This window comes from Lepidochelys kempii, chromosome 9, assembly GCF_965140265.1.
Source record: "Lepidochelys kempii isolate rLepKem1 chromosome 9, rLepKem1.hap2, whole genome shotgun sequence".
Classification (NCBI taxonomy): domain Eukaryota; kingdom Metazoa; phylum Chordata; order Testudines; family Cheloniidae; genus Lepidochelys; species Lepidochelys kempii.
Window position 1 is genome coordinate 80,442,504 of NC_133264.1, and position 20,589 is coordinate 80,463,092.

General features: G+C 41.5%; 1 protein-coding gene across 9 annotated transcripts in view; it reads right to left on the minus strand.

Annotated features, from left to right (window-relative positions):
• The window catches only part of C9H8orf48 (chromosome 9 C8orf48 homolog), a 230,685-nt gene that overhangs the window by 153,652 nt on the left and 56,444 nt on the right, over positions 1-20,589 (minus strand). For 2 of the 9 annotated variants that reach the window (XR_012160954.1, XR_012160956.1), the window contains exon 8: positions 20,410-20,514. Coding sequence is in view for 2 of the 9 variants with exons in the window: in XM_073361037.1 (XP_073217138.1) it covers positions 20,485-20,514 (30 nt within the window). In the remaining 7 variants the exon portion in view is untranslated. Of the gene's footprint in view, positions 1-2,739; positions 4,374-12,348; positions 12,367-18,990; positions 20,515-20,589 lie in introns of those variants that run through there. The other 7 variants (XR_012160955.1, XR_012160959.1, XM_073361034.1 and 4 more) reach the window with 5 other exon arrangements.

Here is a 20,589-nt window from a genome sequence, read left to right on the forward strand (position 1 = left end):
ACAGAGCTTAGGACAGAAGAGAGCCCAGAGGATACAACCAACACCAGTCTCTGGTTGCTACTGTTTTACAGTTATGTAATGTTTACAATAAAATAATCAAGTGTTAAATATAATCTCTTCCTGCATTAATAAGGAGGACACAAAGTGTTTAATAACACAAGCTGCTTGAGAACACTAGTAGGAGCCAAGACAAGAGAAAAGATGGAGGCCCAAAGTCAGGATGGAAAGTCATTACAGGTTTTGAGTTAACCTTAAGTCTGGTTATGACACTGCACCCCATATTCCTCAGTGATATTATGATAGGATTAATCATAATTATGATGTATTTTATGCAAGATAAGTCATGTGAGGTGTCATTGGAAAAGTTATGATTTGCTGAATATGAATATCCTATTTGTATACAATTATGCTTCTTGTGCCTGAAGTTATAGATACTGTGTATCTGTACTTCAGATGTAGTTACATCAGTGTAACCCCCACTAGACAAGATGCTTTCAGTCTAGACAGCTCATTGGGAAGGGCCCGTTCACCATTTGGAAAAACAGTAGGCCTTAGGAGAAGCTTATCTCCCACCTGGGGAGCCTTCCTGAGAACACTCCAGACAGCCTGTGAGTAATGGCTGCTATGATTCTACAAGGACATGTGACCAGGCCACATGATTCTGACTCCATCTTGGGATGTCAGTATTTTTACACAAACTGGTGTAGGAACCAAGTTTTGAAACAAAGGGTTCCTGCCATATGCTAATGCTATATAAGGCATGGAGTGACATCTGTGGTTCTTCAGTCCCCACACAAGACAACTCCTAGAACGATCTGAAGAACAAAGACTGACCTGGGTGAAGTGTTGGACACAGGCTAAAGGGATTTCTAGCCTGTGTATGAAACATCTGGGGATTCGAAGCTGCAAAACAAGTGTAGCTTGTGCCTTAAAAATCTACAAGTCTGCCTGTACCATCAGTTTGGATATGAATAGCAGATTCGCACCCTACCTATCGCGTATATTACGCTTAGGTTACATTTTTCTTTATTTGCTACATAATCTGCTTTGATCTGTTTGCTATCATTTGAAATCTACCTTTTCTAGTTAATAAGCTTTTTGCTTTATCTAAACTAGTAAGCTTTGACTGGAGTGCTTGGGGAAAATCTCAGTTTCGTTACCACAAGTGTGCATTGTTTTCTTTAGATTGAGAGAGAGGTGGACCGTGTATTAAACCCATATACTGACCAGATTTGCCCAGGACAGGCTGGTTCTGCTGTAGGGTCCAACCTGAGAAGCTGGTGGTTCGAGATCCTGTGTGTAACTGCAGATGGGTGTGTCCCTACCTGTATGAATGCTCATGAAAGTGCAGGCTGGAGGCCTTTGCAGCTTGTCACAGCAGCACAGTGTGAAAGGGAACCCAGGCTGGTGGGTCAGAGAGCTCAGTGGTACCCCAGTTCAAGGTGAGGGAACCTGTCACAGTGGTTCTTGACTGAAAAGTGGCTAAAAATGTCATAACAGGCTTTTTTTGCATGTTGATTGTATCTTGTGTTACCAAACATGCTCAGAAAAAAATAAAAATGCTGTTTTCTAACTCTGTAAGGTATCAGAAAGAACCCAACTCAACTCTCTCACATATTAGCAGCAGTAGTAAAGATCCTGCAGGCCAAATTAAGCGCTCATTCACAGCTGGGTAAACACATTGCCGTCCATGGGTTTGCACAGGTGAATCAGATTTGAACTTAGTATAATGCTGATGCTCAAGAAAGAAGACTCCAGCTCAGTCTCCCAAGGTGGCGCTGGCTCATTAGGGCATATGAGACTATAAAGCAGTAAAAAAGTTATTTCTGTCAATGAATGAAGCAGATATGACTTAGTATGCACAGGGAACAGATCTGCCAGGCTTGGCCATTTGTACACTGTCACTTTTGGAATAAACTGCATTAGAAATAGAATGCAGTACTATCCTTCTCATTACCAGCTTTCTTCTGTCAAAACACAACCACAACATATCCACAGTATGTGGGTTTTTTTTAAATAAGCAGAATTCAACACAACATCCCCCACCCACCCTCCTGTTTAATTCATTCTCTCATTTAAGCCTTTAAAAGTTATTACATTATTAGCTCTTCAGGATTCATTTTACAGCCACTTGCTTTGATCCTTAGCTTATTCAAGTCAATTCACACTGAGCTGATTCATAACTTGTTTAATAGTTAATTTGTTTGGACTTCATTAAAAGCACCATAGCTCCAGGCAATGAGGAGGTGCCCATTAACTTGTCAAGTGATTTAAAGTTAAAAGGGGAAGTGGGAAGAGGAAGTTCAGAGCCTTGTAGCTCTTGAAAGGGAGAAACATGAAGAGAACAGGCTACTGGCTTCCTTTAAGCAACAGATGGTCTAGAATCCCACAGATACAGCCTCAAAGATGTGTATTTGTGGATCATTTATTCTGGGTGTTCAGCAGTTGCTGAGTGTCTGGGACCTGAAATGTGCATGTGAAATATCAACTTTAAGCAGTTCTGTCATTATGAAGACAGATTTAGCTGCTAATAAAACTTAAGCCACTAAAACAGAAGGTTGGAGAAACAGCCTTCTGAGAAGTGGCATATTTGACAGGGTTTTTTTTTTAATTATTAATGGTCTTTTGAGGGAGCTTTCCCACATTCCATGTACAATATAGAATCTACAGCACAACATAGCAGAATTTCGTATCAGAATTTCACAGCACCTTTAATCATACCAAAAATATTCTGAAAAATTGGGTTTTAAGCCTTGTCTATAATAGGAAGGTTTTATGGATATATTTATATATAGTTAAAGCAGCAAAACTCTCTAGCATGAATGCTGTTACAGCAATATAAAAATGCTTATGCTGGAAACCTGCATAAGCTACATTGGTGTAAGCACAGTTATACCACAACTGCATCTATAGTAGGGTTTTTACCAGCATGGCTATAAGGGTTTTTAAAAAAAAAAAAATCACACCTCTCACTGACATAGGTATGCCAGCAAAACTTTTAAGTGTAGGCCAAGCCTTTGCTGATGGCTATGGTACAGAAAATGACAGCTACTGAATGGAGGGTTAAGAGAGCCATGAGATCCAGTAGCAACGGGCTGGTAGAAAGAAGGGAACAAAGCCCTCCTGAACCAGTTGGAAGAGCAAGAAATACTAGGGTCTTTGCAATGGGAAAAGTGACAGTGCTCTGATCACATATGAGTAAACAACTTTTCACAAGTCAACACTAAATCACAAGCTGTTTTGGGAGCTAACCACGTGATCTCTATTTTTTCCTGGGAGCAAATTCATTTTATTCACAGGAAGGAGTTATGATTCTGACTACATAGACCAGGGCACATATGTGAGCTAGGTTCAGTGTACTGTCAGAAAAGTATAGTTTCTCCTTACTCAAAGAACATCCTCAGTACTGGGAACGGTTGAAACTCCACTAATAATGGAGAAACTAACTGCTAAGACTTAACCAACTATGTACAACCACTATATTGGGAATTATATACATATAACAGAGAAACAAAGTCCATGGAGAAAGCAAGAGCAAGGAGAACAGCTTCAGTGACTATCATGGTTGGAAAGTAGGAACTGAGGGGCCGTGGGGTTAGCCAGCCTCTTTATACTGGTGCTATGCACATGCAGGACCAGAGGGTGCCAGAGCCAACATGATGGATACCATCAGGGAAAATTTTCCTGGGACTGTGCTTGGGACATGCACACACCTACACTGGAAAGGATATGTGCAATCACTTGAAGAAACTCTGTGACCTGTATATAATGTCAGGAAAAATAGGCCCAAACTAAAACTCAGGGTCCGACACCATTGCCAATATTCAAATCAAGATCCAAATTATCCCTACCTTTATAATGCGCTGAGCCAAAATCCCAAGTCAAGATACTAAAGAACTTCAGATTTGGGGGTGGAGTGTTTGAAATCCAGATCCAAATTTTACAGCTTGAGTCCAGATAAGAAAATGCTGAAATGCCATGGAATCAAAGCAGCAATAGAGGATTCCTATAACTGATACAGCTATTAGGTTAGATGTATTAGGCTATGGAATAATCTCCCAAGGGAATCACTGAACGAATCAATGCCTGAGGCTTTTAAACTAGAATGGACAGAACACTGGCACGTGGGAGTGGACTGGATAATCTAATAGATCTCTTCCATCTCTAAATTCTGCCATTCAGTAGGCCATATAATCGGTCCTCAGGTGTTTAAGTACAGGATTGTTCTCTGCAGTATATTCTCTAGTGCTCTGTCCAGTCTAATGTGTGATAGGGAACTTTATTTCCATTGTTTATTATGTGGGGAATGTCTGGTTCATTAGTTGAGTACTCTTCAGATGGATGGAGGTTAGACCAGGCAAAGTGACTGATTTCTGAGAGAAATAGGAGAGAAATAGAGAAATCACAAGTCATTCTGCAGTCCTGCCATGTTTTCTTTATTTGGAGGTAGCTTTGTTTATTCTGCTTGTATCAGAAGGCATGTGTTATATTTGCTGTACCAGTAGTACTGCAGGGTCTCAAAGTGTGATACATGAGCTATTTGCTGTTTAAGTCTGCATAATCAGGAAGTAGTCCCTAAGATCACTAAAGAAGTACCTTAAAATGTGGTTCTGCTCTGAAGTGTAAGTAAAAACCACACTTTCCTATTCAAAAGGCCTGGTCCCTGTGTGTATTTAAACATAGATTTGCTCATTTAAATAACTAGCATACATTTGCTTTTTTTTTTTTTTAAACTCCAGTTAGCAATGCAGAGCCCACCCAGAAATGGAAGAGGAAGCTAGATTTTATTCTGGCTCTAGCATTAACAGAATAGTTTTAAAAGATTCTGCAGTCAGAACTTAGTTATTAGTGATATGTGACAAAGCAGAGCTCAGCTTGACTCTCAGATCCCATGCTGTGTTTGCAGCTGGCAGTCATGAAGGGGTGGCGGGGGGGGGGGGGGGGAGAAAGCATCTTTTTACTTGTGAACTGGGCACATTTGATAGAGACATCAGAGACACATTAACCACAAAACCCCACTATGGCATTTTTAGAGTCACTTGTCAGAATAGCAGCATACCCCAGAGTGGTTTTTTTTTGTATTTTGCTCTATACAATACAGTGGAGAAATGGTGGGAGGAATCCAACAGGCCAACAAAGATTCCATTCTGTGTAAATTTCTCACTCTACCCACTCAGTCCCTAACCTTGAAGGATTCCAAAGTCCATAGCTCATTTTAGCATACCAGCTGCTTCCACTTTGAATATGGTGACAGCAGGCAGTGTGAAACTGACATGATTTGGAGACAAGCCAGTTTTATTATAAAACTATACACACACACACACAGATATTAACAGAAAATTATTCAGGTTACAAAGTCAAGCACTCAAAAAATTAGGAAATGCCATAAGTAAAGTTGCTTGTGCAAACTTAATTTGACCCCCTTGTGTGTATGCTCTGTGCTACAGTCTTTAATTATATGATTATACACTTTTCCCCCCACTGAACCACTGTATCATGCAGTGCACAGAAAGGGAGAATGGGGGACACATGATGCCCCTGACAACTGGTAAACAGGCCCAACAAGTTCAACCAACCTGAGTAACTGTCTATAGATCAAAGACCCAAGGATCTCATTAACACCTCCCAGCATAACAGTACCCCACATCTCACCTCTGCTCATTTTCCCAGTATAGTTTAAAAGTTGACACCCTGAATGACTTATCTCCCAGACTAAAAGAAAATAAGAAAGGTGGTAGGAAGAGGGAAATGAAGGCACATGGAACCTCTGCCCTGAGGGGGAAGAATAGGGGGTTGTGGGGAGTGAGGAGGGTCACAGCCACTGGCATGTGGTGGAGGCAGGGCTGGGAGGGCACACAGAGCTCCTGCTAGGGCAGAAAAGAGGGAATGAGAAGGCACAAGGAGCCTCTGACATGGGGGGTGGGAAGGAGAATGAGAGATCCTGGAAGGGGTGAACGGGGGGGACACAAGGAGAAGGGGGCAATGGCAGCACACACAGAACCCCTGGCATCAGGGGAAGAGGGCAGAGAAGGGTATAGGGGAAGGGGGAATGTGGGACACAAAGCCCCAGGCATGAGGAAGGGGATGAGGTGTGGGTTGCAGGGAGTCCCTGAAATAGAGGGGAAGGGAGGGTAGCATACAGGAAGCTTGTGGGTGGGGGAGATGGAGGAACGTAAGGAACCCCTGGTGGGTTTAATGGGGTTGGCCTACAGAAGCAATTAAGTGTTTGACCCTCCTATACATGCACAGGACAGAAGTAGTCCAGAGCGGGGAGGCTAAACTGATTTTAATCCACTTTTGCATCCTCCCAAATCTAGACTGTTCTGGGAGCTGGTGTGGCCCATACTGCAACATATGTAACCCTTGCCCAGCTGCACATAGGTCACAGTACTACCCACAGTCTCCACTGCACTATTCACTGCAGCCCTTTCCCTCCCATCCCCAACAAGCATCTCCTGTCCTTATGCCTATCCCTCCTCCCACAGCACACTACACCGCCCTAAGTCAGAATCAGCAGAAAATAGGTGAAAATAAGAGTTTGTTTTAAAAAAAATCAGGATTTCCTAGACACTCGGGCTTTCTTCCTGAACCACATTAAATTCAAAGTGGCTGCTATCAGAACCAAAGGGGTTTGGATTTTACTGGGTGAGATGGTCAAATCCAACATTGAGTTTGGGATGCTATATTAAATAAAATGAAATCAAAATGGTTTATAGTAGCTATCAATGTGTCAATCAGAAAATAGTGTGAGGGTGGAGCATGCATCTCTATCATCACATATATAGAGGCACAAATACACACGACAGACATTTTATTAGCACACTACTACTACATTTTGCTTTGAGTAGGTGTATATGTATATACACTCTGAGAGCAAAAATATTAAATTTGCATGTATATATTGCAAGTTTATCTAAGGGCATCAAAACAGGTTACAAACTTTAATGAACAGTCTCAACACCTTGTGGAGTGGATAGAAAATGTTAATTTCCCTGCAATTCTATTAGACTCTTGCATCTACAGTTTCTATTTTATTTCACAATGCAGTTGGAGACAAGGTATGAAGTACTCCAATTTCTAACTGACCACAAAAATGTGTTAGAGAACATATACATTTCTGGTGGAAACAGAAGGCTGAATACACTTCAAAGAGCCTAATTCTCAGAAGGGCTTTACTCTTCAGGTAGCTTTCTAGAATTCAGTGAAACTACTTGAGAAGTATGGTGCTACTGAAGGTAAGTCTTCACTAGCTGATTGCAAATTAACTCAAGGTAGTTACACATTTGTAACAGCTAGTATGGACATACTCCACACATTTCATCCAGGCTACAAACGTTTGTTTTTTTTTAATGCTAGGGATCATAGGGTAAAGAACAAAGAGTTTTTAGTGTTGTAGACCAAACACGTGGGTGGTGTCCACACTAGCTTTTACAAACATGTTAATTACCTTGAGTTAACTGGCAGTCAGTTAACTGCAGGTATAAAAAAATCTAGTGATGACATACTCTACGTGAAAGTGTGGCAGAAGCGGGCCTAGAGCGTTCTAGTTCTTTTGCTAAATGCGTGCATCACAGGCACTCAAAACATGGCTGAAAGGTCTAAAGTACACTCTGTGGCTGTAAATTGAATGTTCTTGCTGAGAATTCACTAACAGGCTGATTTATGTAATGACATCACAAGCTGTTCATGAAAAATGTGGCTCTCTAAAGAGAAGTGCAATCCAACTATTTGCTATTGCCTTCCAAAAATTCTGGGTTGTCAACACAAGCCGATTTGTGTCAGCATGACACGGCTGACGCCACCAGATGTTATGGAACATAATGACGATGTGTTAGCCAAGACAAAAATCATACACAAACAGTCTGTAGCTTTTGAACAACAACGATACGCTCAATAGGGAGTTTTACAAAAGTATTTCTTTTTGATCCAGGGGAAATGAATGGGTTGTGTCCCATGCTGCGGAGAGCATATAACAGGTCAGGAGAGCCAAGGTCAGGTAAAGAGCAAAGAGCCTAGGAATCTGGGGATTCAAATAAAGGAAGTCAAAATGTTGATCCCTTGCACTCAAATACTATGATGGGTGTGAGACAGGTAGAAAGACAGATAAATGCAGACCATAGCAGCAGATTTACCAGAGCTTCCTTCTCCTACAGAAGGATCAGACTAGGTAATTCCCTGCAGAAAAGCCCAGGCACATTCCCTCCATGGATAAGCTTCCAAGCAATCCCTGCAGTAAAGACAGGCAGTTGTTGTAGCTTCCCTATTGAAAGAACACGAGTCTGTTAACCTTAGAGCTGCCAACTGATGGATGGGCCCTTCCTCCCCTCTGAAAGCTTCTGATTTTCATTTAAAAAAGAAAATAGAGAGGAAAAAGTCAACTGCAGATACAAAACAAATGGATATGTACAGTGCCTGAAACTTCATTTACAGAAAAATGCTTTTACTTCTGTGTAAAGTGAGAGTTGCCATCCAGAGATGTGATCAGTGTTTAAATTTAACTGGCTCTCTGAGAGAGAAGACAGACAACAAAAGAACCTCCAAGAAATGACAAGGTTGGTGCTGGCGGATATCTATTCTGAGATTACTGGGGGTTATTTTGAAAGCATGTTGGATTCTTTAACAGTTCTGACCTTTGCAATACAGCAGTGTAAAACAAGACATACCTGTCTTACATGCATTAGAATACCCTTATTAGATTTCTGTATTCCAGAATCTTTATTTGATTTGATATTTCCTTTAGTTTTTTTAGTCTTCCCAAAGCAGCATTGATTTTGTAGTCAATAATATCAGGGCTAGAAAATTATGCATGTGTGCATTCATACAGTTGCATCCTAGTATTTGACCGCAATGAAGTTACTCAAGATTTATATGGATGTAACTGAGATCAGAGTCTGTACTTTTGTCTGGGAGAGGTGACAGGTGATGCGATAAGGAGAAGCCAGAAAGAACCATTTTTATGGTAGGCACATAGGAATTGACTCAATGGATCTGACCAGTGGTCCGTCCAGTCCACTATTCCTGATGGCCCATCTAGTCCACTGGCCATGAAACTGGCCAGTTTGACACTTCAGAGGAAGGTGAATTAAACCATCTAATGGAAAATTAAAGACTAACCGGCTCAAAGAGGAGGTTTCCTTCTAACCCTGTCAGGTAGTGGCTGTAATATGGCCTGAAGCATGAGGGTTTATGTCCCCTATTCATTTTTTTTAAATTACCCTATCACATTATTATATTTAACTATGGATGCTCTCATTCCCCTATGAATGTTGAATCCTACTAAGCTCCAGACCTTGGTGCTATCTTTGTAGCAATGAGTTCCACAGGTTAACAATGTACTATGTTAAAAAGTATTCCCTTTTAACAATTTTAAATATATTGCCTTTCAGTTTCATTGAGTGCCTCCTTGTTCTTGTATTCTGAGACGGGAAAAATAGGAACTCTTGATTTACCTTCTCTATATAATTCATTATTTAATTTACCTCTATCATGTCCGTTTCTCATTTGTTTCCTTTCTGAACAAAACAGTTCCCAACTTTTCAATCTGCCGTCATACAGAATTCTATGAATACCCATGTACAACATTACACCTGTTGGTAGAACAATTTGCTGATAGCGCTAAACAATTTATTTGAAATCTACTTTCAAACCTCTGTGTTTTATGAGCAAGTTAAAGTTAGTGATAACAGTATGTATGGTGAAAGCACTGATGTGAGCCAGTTTTGTATTATGTTCTCTTCCAGGAGTAAAGTATAAACTGATTTTTCAATAAAATAAATGTTATGTCCAATAAAATCACACTTTTTTGTATGGACAGAAATACTGGACAGAAAGAACAAATATAAGTCCTTAAAGCCTTTTACATAACAATGAAAAAATCAAGTTTGGCAAAAAAATTGCCTCTTTTCATGCAGTCAATATTTATAACTTCACCACACGAAGAGAAGATCTGATGGCCTGTTTTTGATGAGAAATTTAGCTTTTAATCACTGTATTTAAGTCTGTTAAGTTTTAGATTCCAATAGTTTCCATATTAAGCAGAAATCATAAGTAATGCTACATTCCTCTCTCTGTAGGAAGGTGAAACAGTAATCATTACACCTAAAGGGTTTTCTGCTGAAATTTTTACATAATGAGATCACCTTGACAACAAAATAAGTGCTGAAGATAAGCTAGGGTAAAACATTACCTCGAAAGCAATACCTATATAACTTACCTATGCCACACAGGCAGCGTCAGGCTTAATGTTTATAAAGCACTTTAAATCCTTATATAAAAGGCAATCTAGAGGTGTGAAGTATTACTAATTATAATTTAAGACATGTAGCCAATTATTTTAGTTTATTATCCATTTATTGTTTGACGTTATGATCAATCAATATGTTATATCATATATCTTCATTGTATGTTAATGAGAATGAATTTGTAGAATTTCAGAAGTATAAGATGGTTCCTCTAAATACTGATCAAAGTATTAGACCTGGGTAAGACAAGCTGAAACGCAGGAATCTATAGGTTGAGGCCTGCAAGACTTTAGCTTAGCTATTTTAGGCCTTGGAGACAAGAAATGATGACATAAGTGACCAGAAAATAACCTGATGCCCTAAGATTATAGGAAAAGAGGTACCAACTGGTAAGATTGCAAAAAATTACCCAGAAGATAATTACATCATAAAGATACTGTAAAGTCGCATCTGTCTCCAACGTGTGTCTGAACCACAGGATACACAGTCAATGCCAATGAGAATAAAGGGAACTTACACAGCCTATAGAAAATTGGGGTCCCTTGAGTTTCCAGGGGACACAGACCAGTAAGAGAAGAGAGGGTTGACACTTTTATGGACATGCGCGGAATGTAGGTATAGACAGAAATACATTATAAAAAGGGGATGCCCAGAACAGGAAAATTGAGCTCCCTATGGGAGACTCCAGCAGGAACCATCCCTCTACTGATGATCAAGCCATGAGAGACCCATCAGACCCTAATGCTATTGTTAAGGATGTGAGTATAACTATATTTGTAACTTGTGCATAGGTCTATATAGAATTTCTATATGCTTGGGTAATCATAACTTCAACTGTAACTTTAATAAAACTTGTAAAACAGTCTAGACCTTGTACTTGTGAATGTATGTGTGGTCACTATCTTTGTTCTTGATGTTCCTAGAGACTAACTCTGAAGCAAGTAGCAGTGGTGACTTTCACTCTGTTAAGCTTGAAACTGTAGCCGCCGGAGCCAAACCCACAGTGGTGTAATAAACCATTACAAAATTCACTTTGAACAAAATAAAATGCTACAGACACAATGAGCAGCTGAAATGTCAATAATTTGATTGGGATGCCAAAGATTTGCATGATAAACAGTATTTCACAGCAGATTAGGAGAGAATCTCTCAATCCATTTTTCAGGGCCTGAAGATCTTGTTGAGCTGTTCCTTTTCAAGCCTTCGTCTGTGAGAACAGAATATGGTCTTTCCTTTGACTTCAATGGGCTTTAGATCAGGCCCATGTCCACTGTGTCTTGTCACAGGCATAACTATGATATAGAAGATTTATTGCACCTTTGGATTTCCTAAGATCATCTTTCTGAAGGAGACAGGGTGATGCCACACAAATACCTTTTCCATATTGTTCTTTTAGTGGGTCGATAGTCTTTTTACACAGTGATATTCTTCAGGTTGGCTGAGTCTGGTCACATGACCAGATACCTGACTTGAAATAAAGAAAGTTCAGCAAATAGCAATTCTGATGGTCTGCAGACCATTTTAGCTTGTTAGGCATGTTGCTAGACTAAAAACAAATGTTGTAGAAAATAAGAGTCTATGTAGCATAAAAATAATGAGAATACTTTCAAACACTCCCACAGATACAAGGATGTCCTCCCTTTGCCCAATAGTATTCAGAGGCAAAAAACCCACCTCTTTCAAAAAAGTGCATGAGGAAGGGTGCAGGAGGGGGAGGGAAGGCTATAAAATGGAGAAAAAACTCACTTGCATTAATCCAACCTAGTAGAAGCTTCAATTGTTACAGCTTTGAAGCTGGTCACACAGCTCTTTCAACTGAAAAAGACGTTTCAGTATAAGGTGTGTGTATAACAATAATTTGAAAAGGGGATTAGTCAATGCTTCAGTGTAACTGCCAAAGCTGGTTTATTTTCTGCTTGTAACAAGCAGAACTCACCACCACAGCACCTCCTGCTGGCCATCCTGAAAATTAGCTCTCAGCTCTTCCAGTCCACCTTCAGCTAATGGCGTCACACCTGATGTTACTGCTGTCTCCACTGTTTGGACGCATGTCACTCCCCGGACTGCAGCATTCTCTTCTGGGCACTGTCCTCCAGCTGTGCTCCCACTCCAGTATCTCTCCATTCTAGGGGACCAGCAGTCCTTAGTCCCACCACTTGCCTCAGCATCCAACTGCAGTTCAAGGTCCAGCCCTTCACTTCAGGGGTAAAGTGCAGTCTGGATACCAGCCACTCTCCTCATTGGCAAATGGGGTGCAAGGGGGTGGAGGACCCAGGCCCACCCACTACTCTGGGTCCTGACCCAGGCCACCTATAGCCAACAGCCACCTACTGCCCTCCTCCAAGCTGCTGTCTAGTTTCCCTGAGTCACTTCCCCGGCAGCCCCAGCACCCTCTCAGACCTTAATAGCAAGGCCCCAGCCTGGCAGTGGTCGGTCGGTCGGTCGGTCGGTCGGTCGGTCAGCCAGCCAGCCAGCCAGCAGCTCACCCTCACCCTGCCCCTCACCCTGCCCCCTCTTCTTCAGGCAACCAGTTCTCCTCTCTTGTCTTCTAAGGAGAGACTCCCCTCTGCTTTGCTGAGCAGCCCTTTATATATGGCCCTGGCTGGCCCTGTTTGGCTGGTCCAGCAAGCCTTCCCCCTTTTGGTGGGCTCAATAAGCCCTTTCCTGATTAGTGGGCTCTGTGCAGCCTCCCTGGTGCTGCTTTTAACCCCTTCTTCTCCCTGTGTAGGGCAGACGCCCCGCCACACTGCTAGTTTGGAAGAAAGAATGCTACTCTGTGGACAGTCACACTCTGTTGGTTGGCAGAGTCATTTTTTGATGTTTGGAGTGCATAGCCCTTTCCCAAATAATTTTATTTTAACAGAATATATGCTAATCATTTTGGCTTTATGGTACATCTTTATGGTTAACTCCCTGAGTTTCACCAAAGGCTGGTTTAATATGGGGGCAGGGGAAGGGGGGGATGATCAGGTCTCAGTCCTACATATCCATTCCCTTACTGATTTCCTGTTGTCTGTATTTTGTTTTTAGAACCTGTTTGGGACAGGGAATTTATTTCAGCACATAAAAATGTAGCCTGATTTTCAGAGGTGCTTAGCACTCTCCTTTTCCATTGAGTTTACAATCTAAAATAAAATGGAGACAAAGGGAAGGTGGCGTGGGGAAGGGTGCAAAATTAAAGCATATTGAAAAAAGGAGCAACAGTTACTCAGCATCTATAAATATCAGGCCACTTACAGAAAGCAGGTACCTAAATTTGTTAGGTTCTTAGGTTCCCAGCTTTAGGCATCCGAGTTTGAACATTTTGGCCACTAAGTTTAATTTATCTAAATGCAACTTATCTAAGTTCATACTAGATTGTGTGCGGTTTTGAATGTGTATTTGGTGGTGGAACAGACAAGGCAATGACATGTCTGATCATGCTGTTACAAATCCTTTAGAACTGATGGATAGCTCTTTTCCTAACTATGCTCCCATTGAAGTGTCTGCAGTGTCCTGTATAGAACAATGGCCCATGGCCACCATCTTCCTCCTCCTGTTGACTTCAATGGGAGCTTCAGCCAATGGGACAGTGTGATCTTGGCTATCAGGCCTCTCTCTTTTGTTTGATCAACAGATGTAAACTGGGAATTGGAATCAGGGACACCATTGTAAAAATGATATTATTCCCTGTGGGATTTTGATATGTTTTGGGGGTGTATCTGTGACTAGATCATACAGGAAACCCTCCAAATATGCAGGATACAGACAAAGGGATAGAGGAGGTAAATAATTTTGAGTCCTTGCTTAAAAAAAACCCCTGTCCAAAACAGAACAAACCAAACAACTAAAACCTGTAAAAATCTTTAACTAACAGCCAGTAAAACAAACAAACAAACAAACAAAAACCAAGTGCCAACAGCACTTGGAAGGCGAAAACAGTTCTTTCCCATTCTAATTTATTTTGACTAAATGAGTAAAAGTCACCTGTTCAAAAGAGCAATAGATTAGCCTGATAAATGACATAGACAAGAGAGGAAAACAGCGATGCTTTTAATTCCTGTGAGTCTCTCCTGGCTTTGTCTCAGCCTGCTTTATATGCCTGGACTATGCTCACACGATTCATCTTTGTGTCTATGACTAAGTCCTGGCTTTTTATGTTCGTGACCTGATTTTGTACTACCAGGCTCCTCCCAGCTCGGGGAAGCGCCTCACGTGATCCATTCTCCCTCCTCAATAAAGTTGAACATTTTGGCTGGGATCAGTGAGTGCTGCTGGGGTGGCGGCCGCGAGTCCGGCCTCGCAGGCTCTGCAGCGCGACCCAGCCGCGCACTCTCCCTTTGAGAGACCGCGGCGGAGGAGCATGGTTAGTGAGCACTGGGGCAGGCTTCAGGCGTGGGGCTCCGTTTTGCCAGCCCCACAGCCCCTGGCAACCCTCCCTCTCCAAAGCCGCCCCGGCTGCTGAGAAAGATGGGGCCGGGCAAGGTAAGTGCTGCACGGTTCCGAGGAATCCAGTTGTTTCCCCCGGGCGGCGCGGCGGGTTCAGCGGGGAGTGTGTTGGGGTGTTTTTAAACACGTTCCAACCCCTTGTTGTGCAAAGCGGGCAGAGGGCAGGGGTGGCCTGTGCCCGGGAAACCTGGCTCGGGAGCTGGTTTTGTGACCACCCGGGGATGGACGAAGGGGGAAGCGAGAGGCGATCGGAGCGCTGAACAAGGCACGCCCCAGCCGTGCCTTGAGTCCGGAGGGGCAGGCGGCCGCCTCGCAAAGCGAGCGGCGGGCAGGGAGTTGCAGTGTTGCATTTTGCTTTAGTCAGCTACCGCAAGCCGTCGCCTCTTTGCATAAAACCGGCTGGAGCGAAATTCAGCAGCTGGACAGCTCGAGAGCGGCACGGCACAGCCCTGCCCTGACTTGGAGAGACAAAACACTGCCGATGATGGCTAAGCTACGAGGCAACCGTGCCGGTTTGCTGCACTTTGAGCGGTTTAGTGGACGCCTTTTATGTGACCCAACTCTATATAAACATACGTGATGCATTCACACACATGTAAGGTGCAGTCCCTTCCCCCCCCCATACACATACTATGCACCCCACCCACATACATACACACACAGAGTCCCTTGCTCATTCACAGATAACATGCACCCCTTTCACACATACATGCCATGCACATGCCCCTTCTTTACATACATATAACAGGCACCCTACCCCTCCCACACAGGTAATTGTCCCCCCACCCCTTCCACACACATGCACTCATCAGGAACCCCCTTCCACACATGGAACATGCACCCTTCTTCCACACACAGACACATGTAGCCCACCCTTACACGCACACACCATACCTTCTCTTCCGCACATACCTATAACATGTAACCCTCCTTTCACACGCCTACACCCATACATGTAACATGTAACACACACTAATATATGTCATGCCCACTGATCTGTAATGCAGTTCATATAACTTCTCAGTTCTCTGACTGTGCTCTTTCAAGTTAAAGGCAAAGTCAGCCCCCACTAGAATATCCAGAATGTGAAAGGAAAGTCTGTCTCCCTCTCCTTCACTGCATTGCTCTTCAGCCTCAGCTCAGACCCAGCCCAACTCCACTGCACCTCAGTCCTTCTATCCCCAAAAGGAGATTAAAACAGAAGTAAAGTGCGGGTGGGGGAAACAGGAGGCTTGATGCTTTTCCTCCTCTATCACCCTTTATTGTTAGGGATCCAGACAACACTCAGCCCACGGATGGGAGTTGGGGGGGGGGGGGGGGGGAGAAATATGATCTCCTTCCAGAAATCCATAGATACTCTGCATATACATCCAAAATACCATCCATCACTGCCCCCGCTCCACTTCTTCCCCCCAACTTGTTATTTTTCCTGTACATCTTGGAAGGTGCAATTCCCACAGTGCTGAATACATTACAGTGTTATGCCAGATCTATTCATCCAGAACAGGCACACTGGCTGGTATGTGAAAGAGTCTTTCTTTTCTAAATGAGTTATATGAGCAATTGAATGTTCACAACATTATCTTCTGCTCTTTGGCAACTTCAAAAAATATTATCCCTGTAGGAGTTTCAGTCTTGCCGTTTCTCATTTTCATCTAAAATCCATGGAAACATCCCATCTATAATTATATTTATCATGAGCATGGTAAAGGAAAAAAGGGAAGGGTGGGGGAGAAGAGAGACTCATTCATTCATTTCCCTTTTACAACCAATCCATTAACTCTGAACCAGAACCTTCCCGAATCTGCAAAGAAAATCAGAAGTTAATGGAAAGGGCAATGAAGGTTTTGAGATTTTAATTTATTTTCTGAGGATTCTGCTTCCGGTTTAAAAAAAAATTCAGTTCCAAGCAGCTCTCAGGTTTTTAATCCATTCCGCAATTTACGGGTTGACTAAAACAATCCACTTGGATCTGGGCTGGTGAGCATTTGCTCTGACTCTGAGAGATGTAAGATGAAGCATTGGGACAAACTGATCTTTAAAATATTTAGCATACATTCACTGAGATTTTAAGCATTGGATGTGCCAGTTCGGAGAGACATTAAGGTCGGTTTTGAATTCAGAATTGTGTTTTCATAGAATAATGTATCATACAAATCTAGACCATTTATAGATCTCCTAGGCTGCTTGATAATTCCCCCTGATTTTGAAAGATGAGAGAGGTGGGAATCAGTGTTGGAATCAGGTATGGAAGGACAAGAGTGTGGAACTAAAAGAAGAAAAAAGTTGTCCAAAAAGGAAGAAAGGATGCACCTGGTTGTGTGAGGGACATTTTGGATCTGATTATGTAAGACTATTTTTCTGACAGGGAAAACAAATTGTGGCTTATCTGAAAGATCCATCCTTTGAGGGGAAATATATTGTATGTAGTTTTAAGACCAGAAATATCAAAACAATTTTAACAATGCACTGAAGCCTACTTCCAACTGCATAGGTTAAAGGAACACACCTGTTCAAATGCTCAGAGAATAACATTACAATACAACATAGTTCTCCATATACTGGTTTCCTACCTTGTATTTTAAATACACTGAATGTGGACACCTAAAAGGAACAATACCCTATGATAGTGGCTAAAACTCTGCATTACAGCTCAGATGGGCTGCTATAGGTAAGGGTTATTCAACACAACCATTATCATCATCTAATCCTATAGGTTCACAACTGCACTGTAAAATATTGGCAAACAGGTTTCTCAGAGGTTAAGACTATCAGCCACCCTTTCACCCCAACATACACACTGAAGTTAAAATAAGTGTTGCACATGTATAACTGGAACAGCACTGATTTGGACATTAATCCAGACAAATATGCAGTGCATGAAAGATAGTAATCATGCCTAAGAAGACACTGATGTGTATTAAGTCATAGCTGCACACTGTACATGTTAGACCACCACAGCTGAGAAGAAACCATTAAGGTCAATGAGATAAATATGAATGTCAAGAATAGGTGAAACACAAAACAATAAAATAGGTCTGTTGCTTCAACTTTCCTGTACTTTGGGATTGGCTAGTTTAAAATAAAAAAAATTTAAAAATCAGAAATGAATCCTTAAGAGTTTTATATAAACCAGAAAAACTGGTTTACTGGAAATTCAGCAATCCTTAACGTGTTCTATTTTGCCTAAGATGAGCAGCAAATATGGTGCATAAAAACACATATTAGCAACTTCTGCCATATATAGGCAAAAGAGGCCACATGCTGAATAGTGCTGCACTAAATCTAAATCATTGGGTATTGTGTGCGCTTAACATCTCAGAATTCAGCTCACTAAGCTATCAAGAACATTAGAATTGGAATTCCAAAAGGAGATTAGACTTGGAAAAGGTACAGAGAAGGGCAACAAAAATGATTAAAGGTATGGAACAGCTTCAGTACCAGGAGAGATCAAAAAGACTGGGTCTGTTCATCTTAGAAAAGAGACAAGGAAGGACAGATAAGACAGAGGTCTATAAAATCATGAACAGTGTGGAGAAAATGAACAGGGAAGTATTATGTACCCCATCACATAACACAAGAACTAGGGGTCATCCAATGAAATCAATTGGTAGCAGATTTGAAACAAACAAAAAGAAGTACTACTTCATACAATGCATAATCAACCTGTGAAACTTGCTGTCATGGAATGGTATGAAGGCCAAAAGTATAACTGGCTTCAAAATATAATTAGATATGTTCAGGGAGGATAGGTCCATCTATGGCCATTAGCCAAGATGGTCAGGGATGCAACCCCATGCTTCGGGTGTTCTTAAACCTCCCATTGCCAGAAGCTCAGATTGGATGACAGGGGATGCTTCAGTCTAAATTGTCCTGTTCTGTTCATTCCCTCTGAAACATCTGGAACTGGCCATTGTCAAATACAGGCTACTAGGCTGGATGGACCACTGGCCATTTTTATGTTCTTAAGGACAGTGTCCATTTCAGCTCTGAAGTAACTTGCTTTTGTCAATTTAAATCTGTTCCTAAAAGCTACCTGAACATACTATAGTGTTTTCTTGGAGAAATTAGTCTCACTAGAGTTGGTGTCTATAGGAACAGACTGGGTCTTCAGTTGAGTTCATGAATCTCACACCAATGCTCAAAAGAGTATTATGAGCAACACTAAAGACTGCAGCCTTGTTTTGCAGTGGAGAAGACAACAACACAGAGAAAGAGAAAGGAAATAAACACTCTCCTTCCACAAAACATAACTATTAAAGCAGCTAGAAAAGCAAAGTCATATTTCAGAATACAGTTTAATGAAGCTAAACAGGAGTCACCAGACTGAAAACTGTTAAAAGCTGAGTTCTCTCTCTCATTAAGATAAAAATAGGGTAAAGTATGCTAAGAGATCAGGGCTGGAATTTTATAGATGTAATTAAAGAACTAATTGACTTGCTTAAATCTTCATCTAAGTGTCCTGTTATGTCCCAGGACATAACAGCAAAGGGCTTTTTTATGCAAAATGTTCTTTTTGGGAGGGGTGTGTGCATAAACGTAAGTCTGGTGTAGCACAGGTTGTGGCTTTGCTTTGGGACACAAGATCAGGAAGGTTAAAATAAAAGTGCGTGGTATTTCTGGACTTCTCAACTAAACTGATCAGGTGTTCATTCCTACACTTAGTGACATCACAAGCATGCCTTGATGAGGCTTCTGCTCTGTAATATCCCCAAGTTTACTTTTAAGTCCTGATCTTAAAAGGCGTCCAGCACCTCCTGTGATGTATGAACCACTGTCAGCTCCCTGTGACATCAGTGGGAGTTCAGGTTCCTCAGCTCTTCGCATGTTCAGGAACGGAGGGCCAGTTTTACAAAGGTATTTAGGTGCCTAAAGATGCAGGCAGGCACCTAGTGGGATTTTCAGAAGTGCCTGGGCACTGTAGGTACTTTTGAAAATACCACTAAAGTGCCTATCTGCATCGTAGGGTGCCTAATTACCTTTAAAAATATGGCCATTGGTCCTATGCCGGAGACTATGAAAAATCCCTTGTACAAACAAAATTCAGTCACCACCCAGAAACCTCATATTATTTGCTTCTTGAAGTCTTTCCCTGCTCCTTATTTGTTCTCTCTCTGGTTTTCAGCTGCTGTTTTGCATAGGAGTGTATTATTCATTGTCTTGCCACACAGGCTTTGAAGGAATAAAAGGTAACATTTACATATCTGGCTCACATCATGATGGATATATTTACTACAAATATCCCTACATCAAACAGATGTGAGTACAGAAAAACCAGGAACACTATTTCATAATACAATAAAACACAATATACCATTCAAAAGGCAGCAGGAAAATTTACAAGGTATCTGAAGGAAGAATGACACCCTGTAACTAGATATACAAAAATCCCCAAATACATATTTAAGATGCTACAACTGCTAGAGGTAATACTATTTTATTTAAAAATGGAGGATGTGTATGTTACAACTCAGCGGCCAGACATCTTGCTTGTCCTGAAACCAAAGTGAATTTTGCCTCTGATTTCACTGGAGTAGAATTATAGCCCACCCCAACAGCCTTAGAGAAGATCTTTTGGCCACTAGTGGATGACACCACTTCTCACATTTGTTGGTGATTTATAAGACCCTCTAATTCATTCCTATTCAACTGATACAATTTGAAATTCAGACAAGGAAGATCTGGATCAATTACAAAAATGCACAGTATATGTTAATAGACTCATTAACATTTCTCATACCTAACCTGAAAATTCTGGGTCCAATCCTTCCAATGGAGATAAAGGTCATCAGAACCTCACAGTATTCAGCCCTTCTTATTTAACTGCAATAAAGATGGGCGAAACCTAGTTATACAAAAAGGAAATAGGAAAAAAACATGAGGTAAGCTCTGTCTCCCATTCAGTGTTTAATTTTAAAGG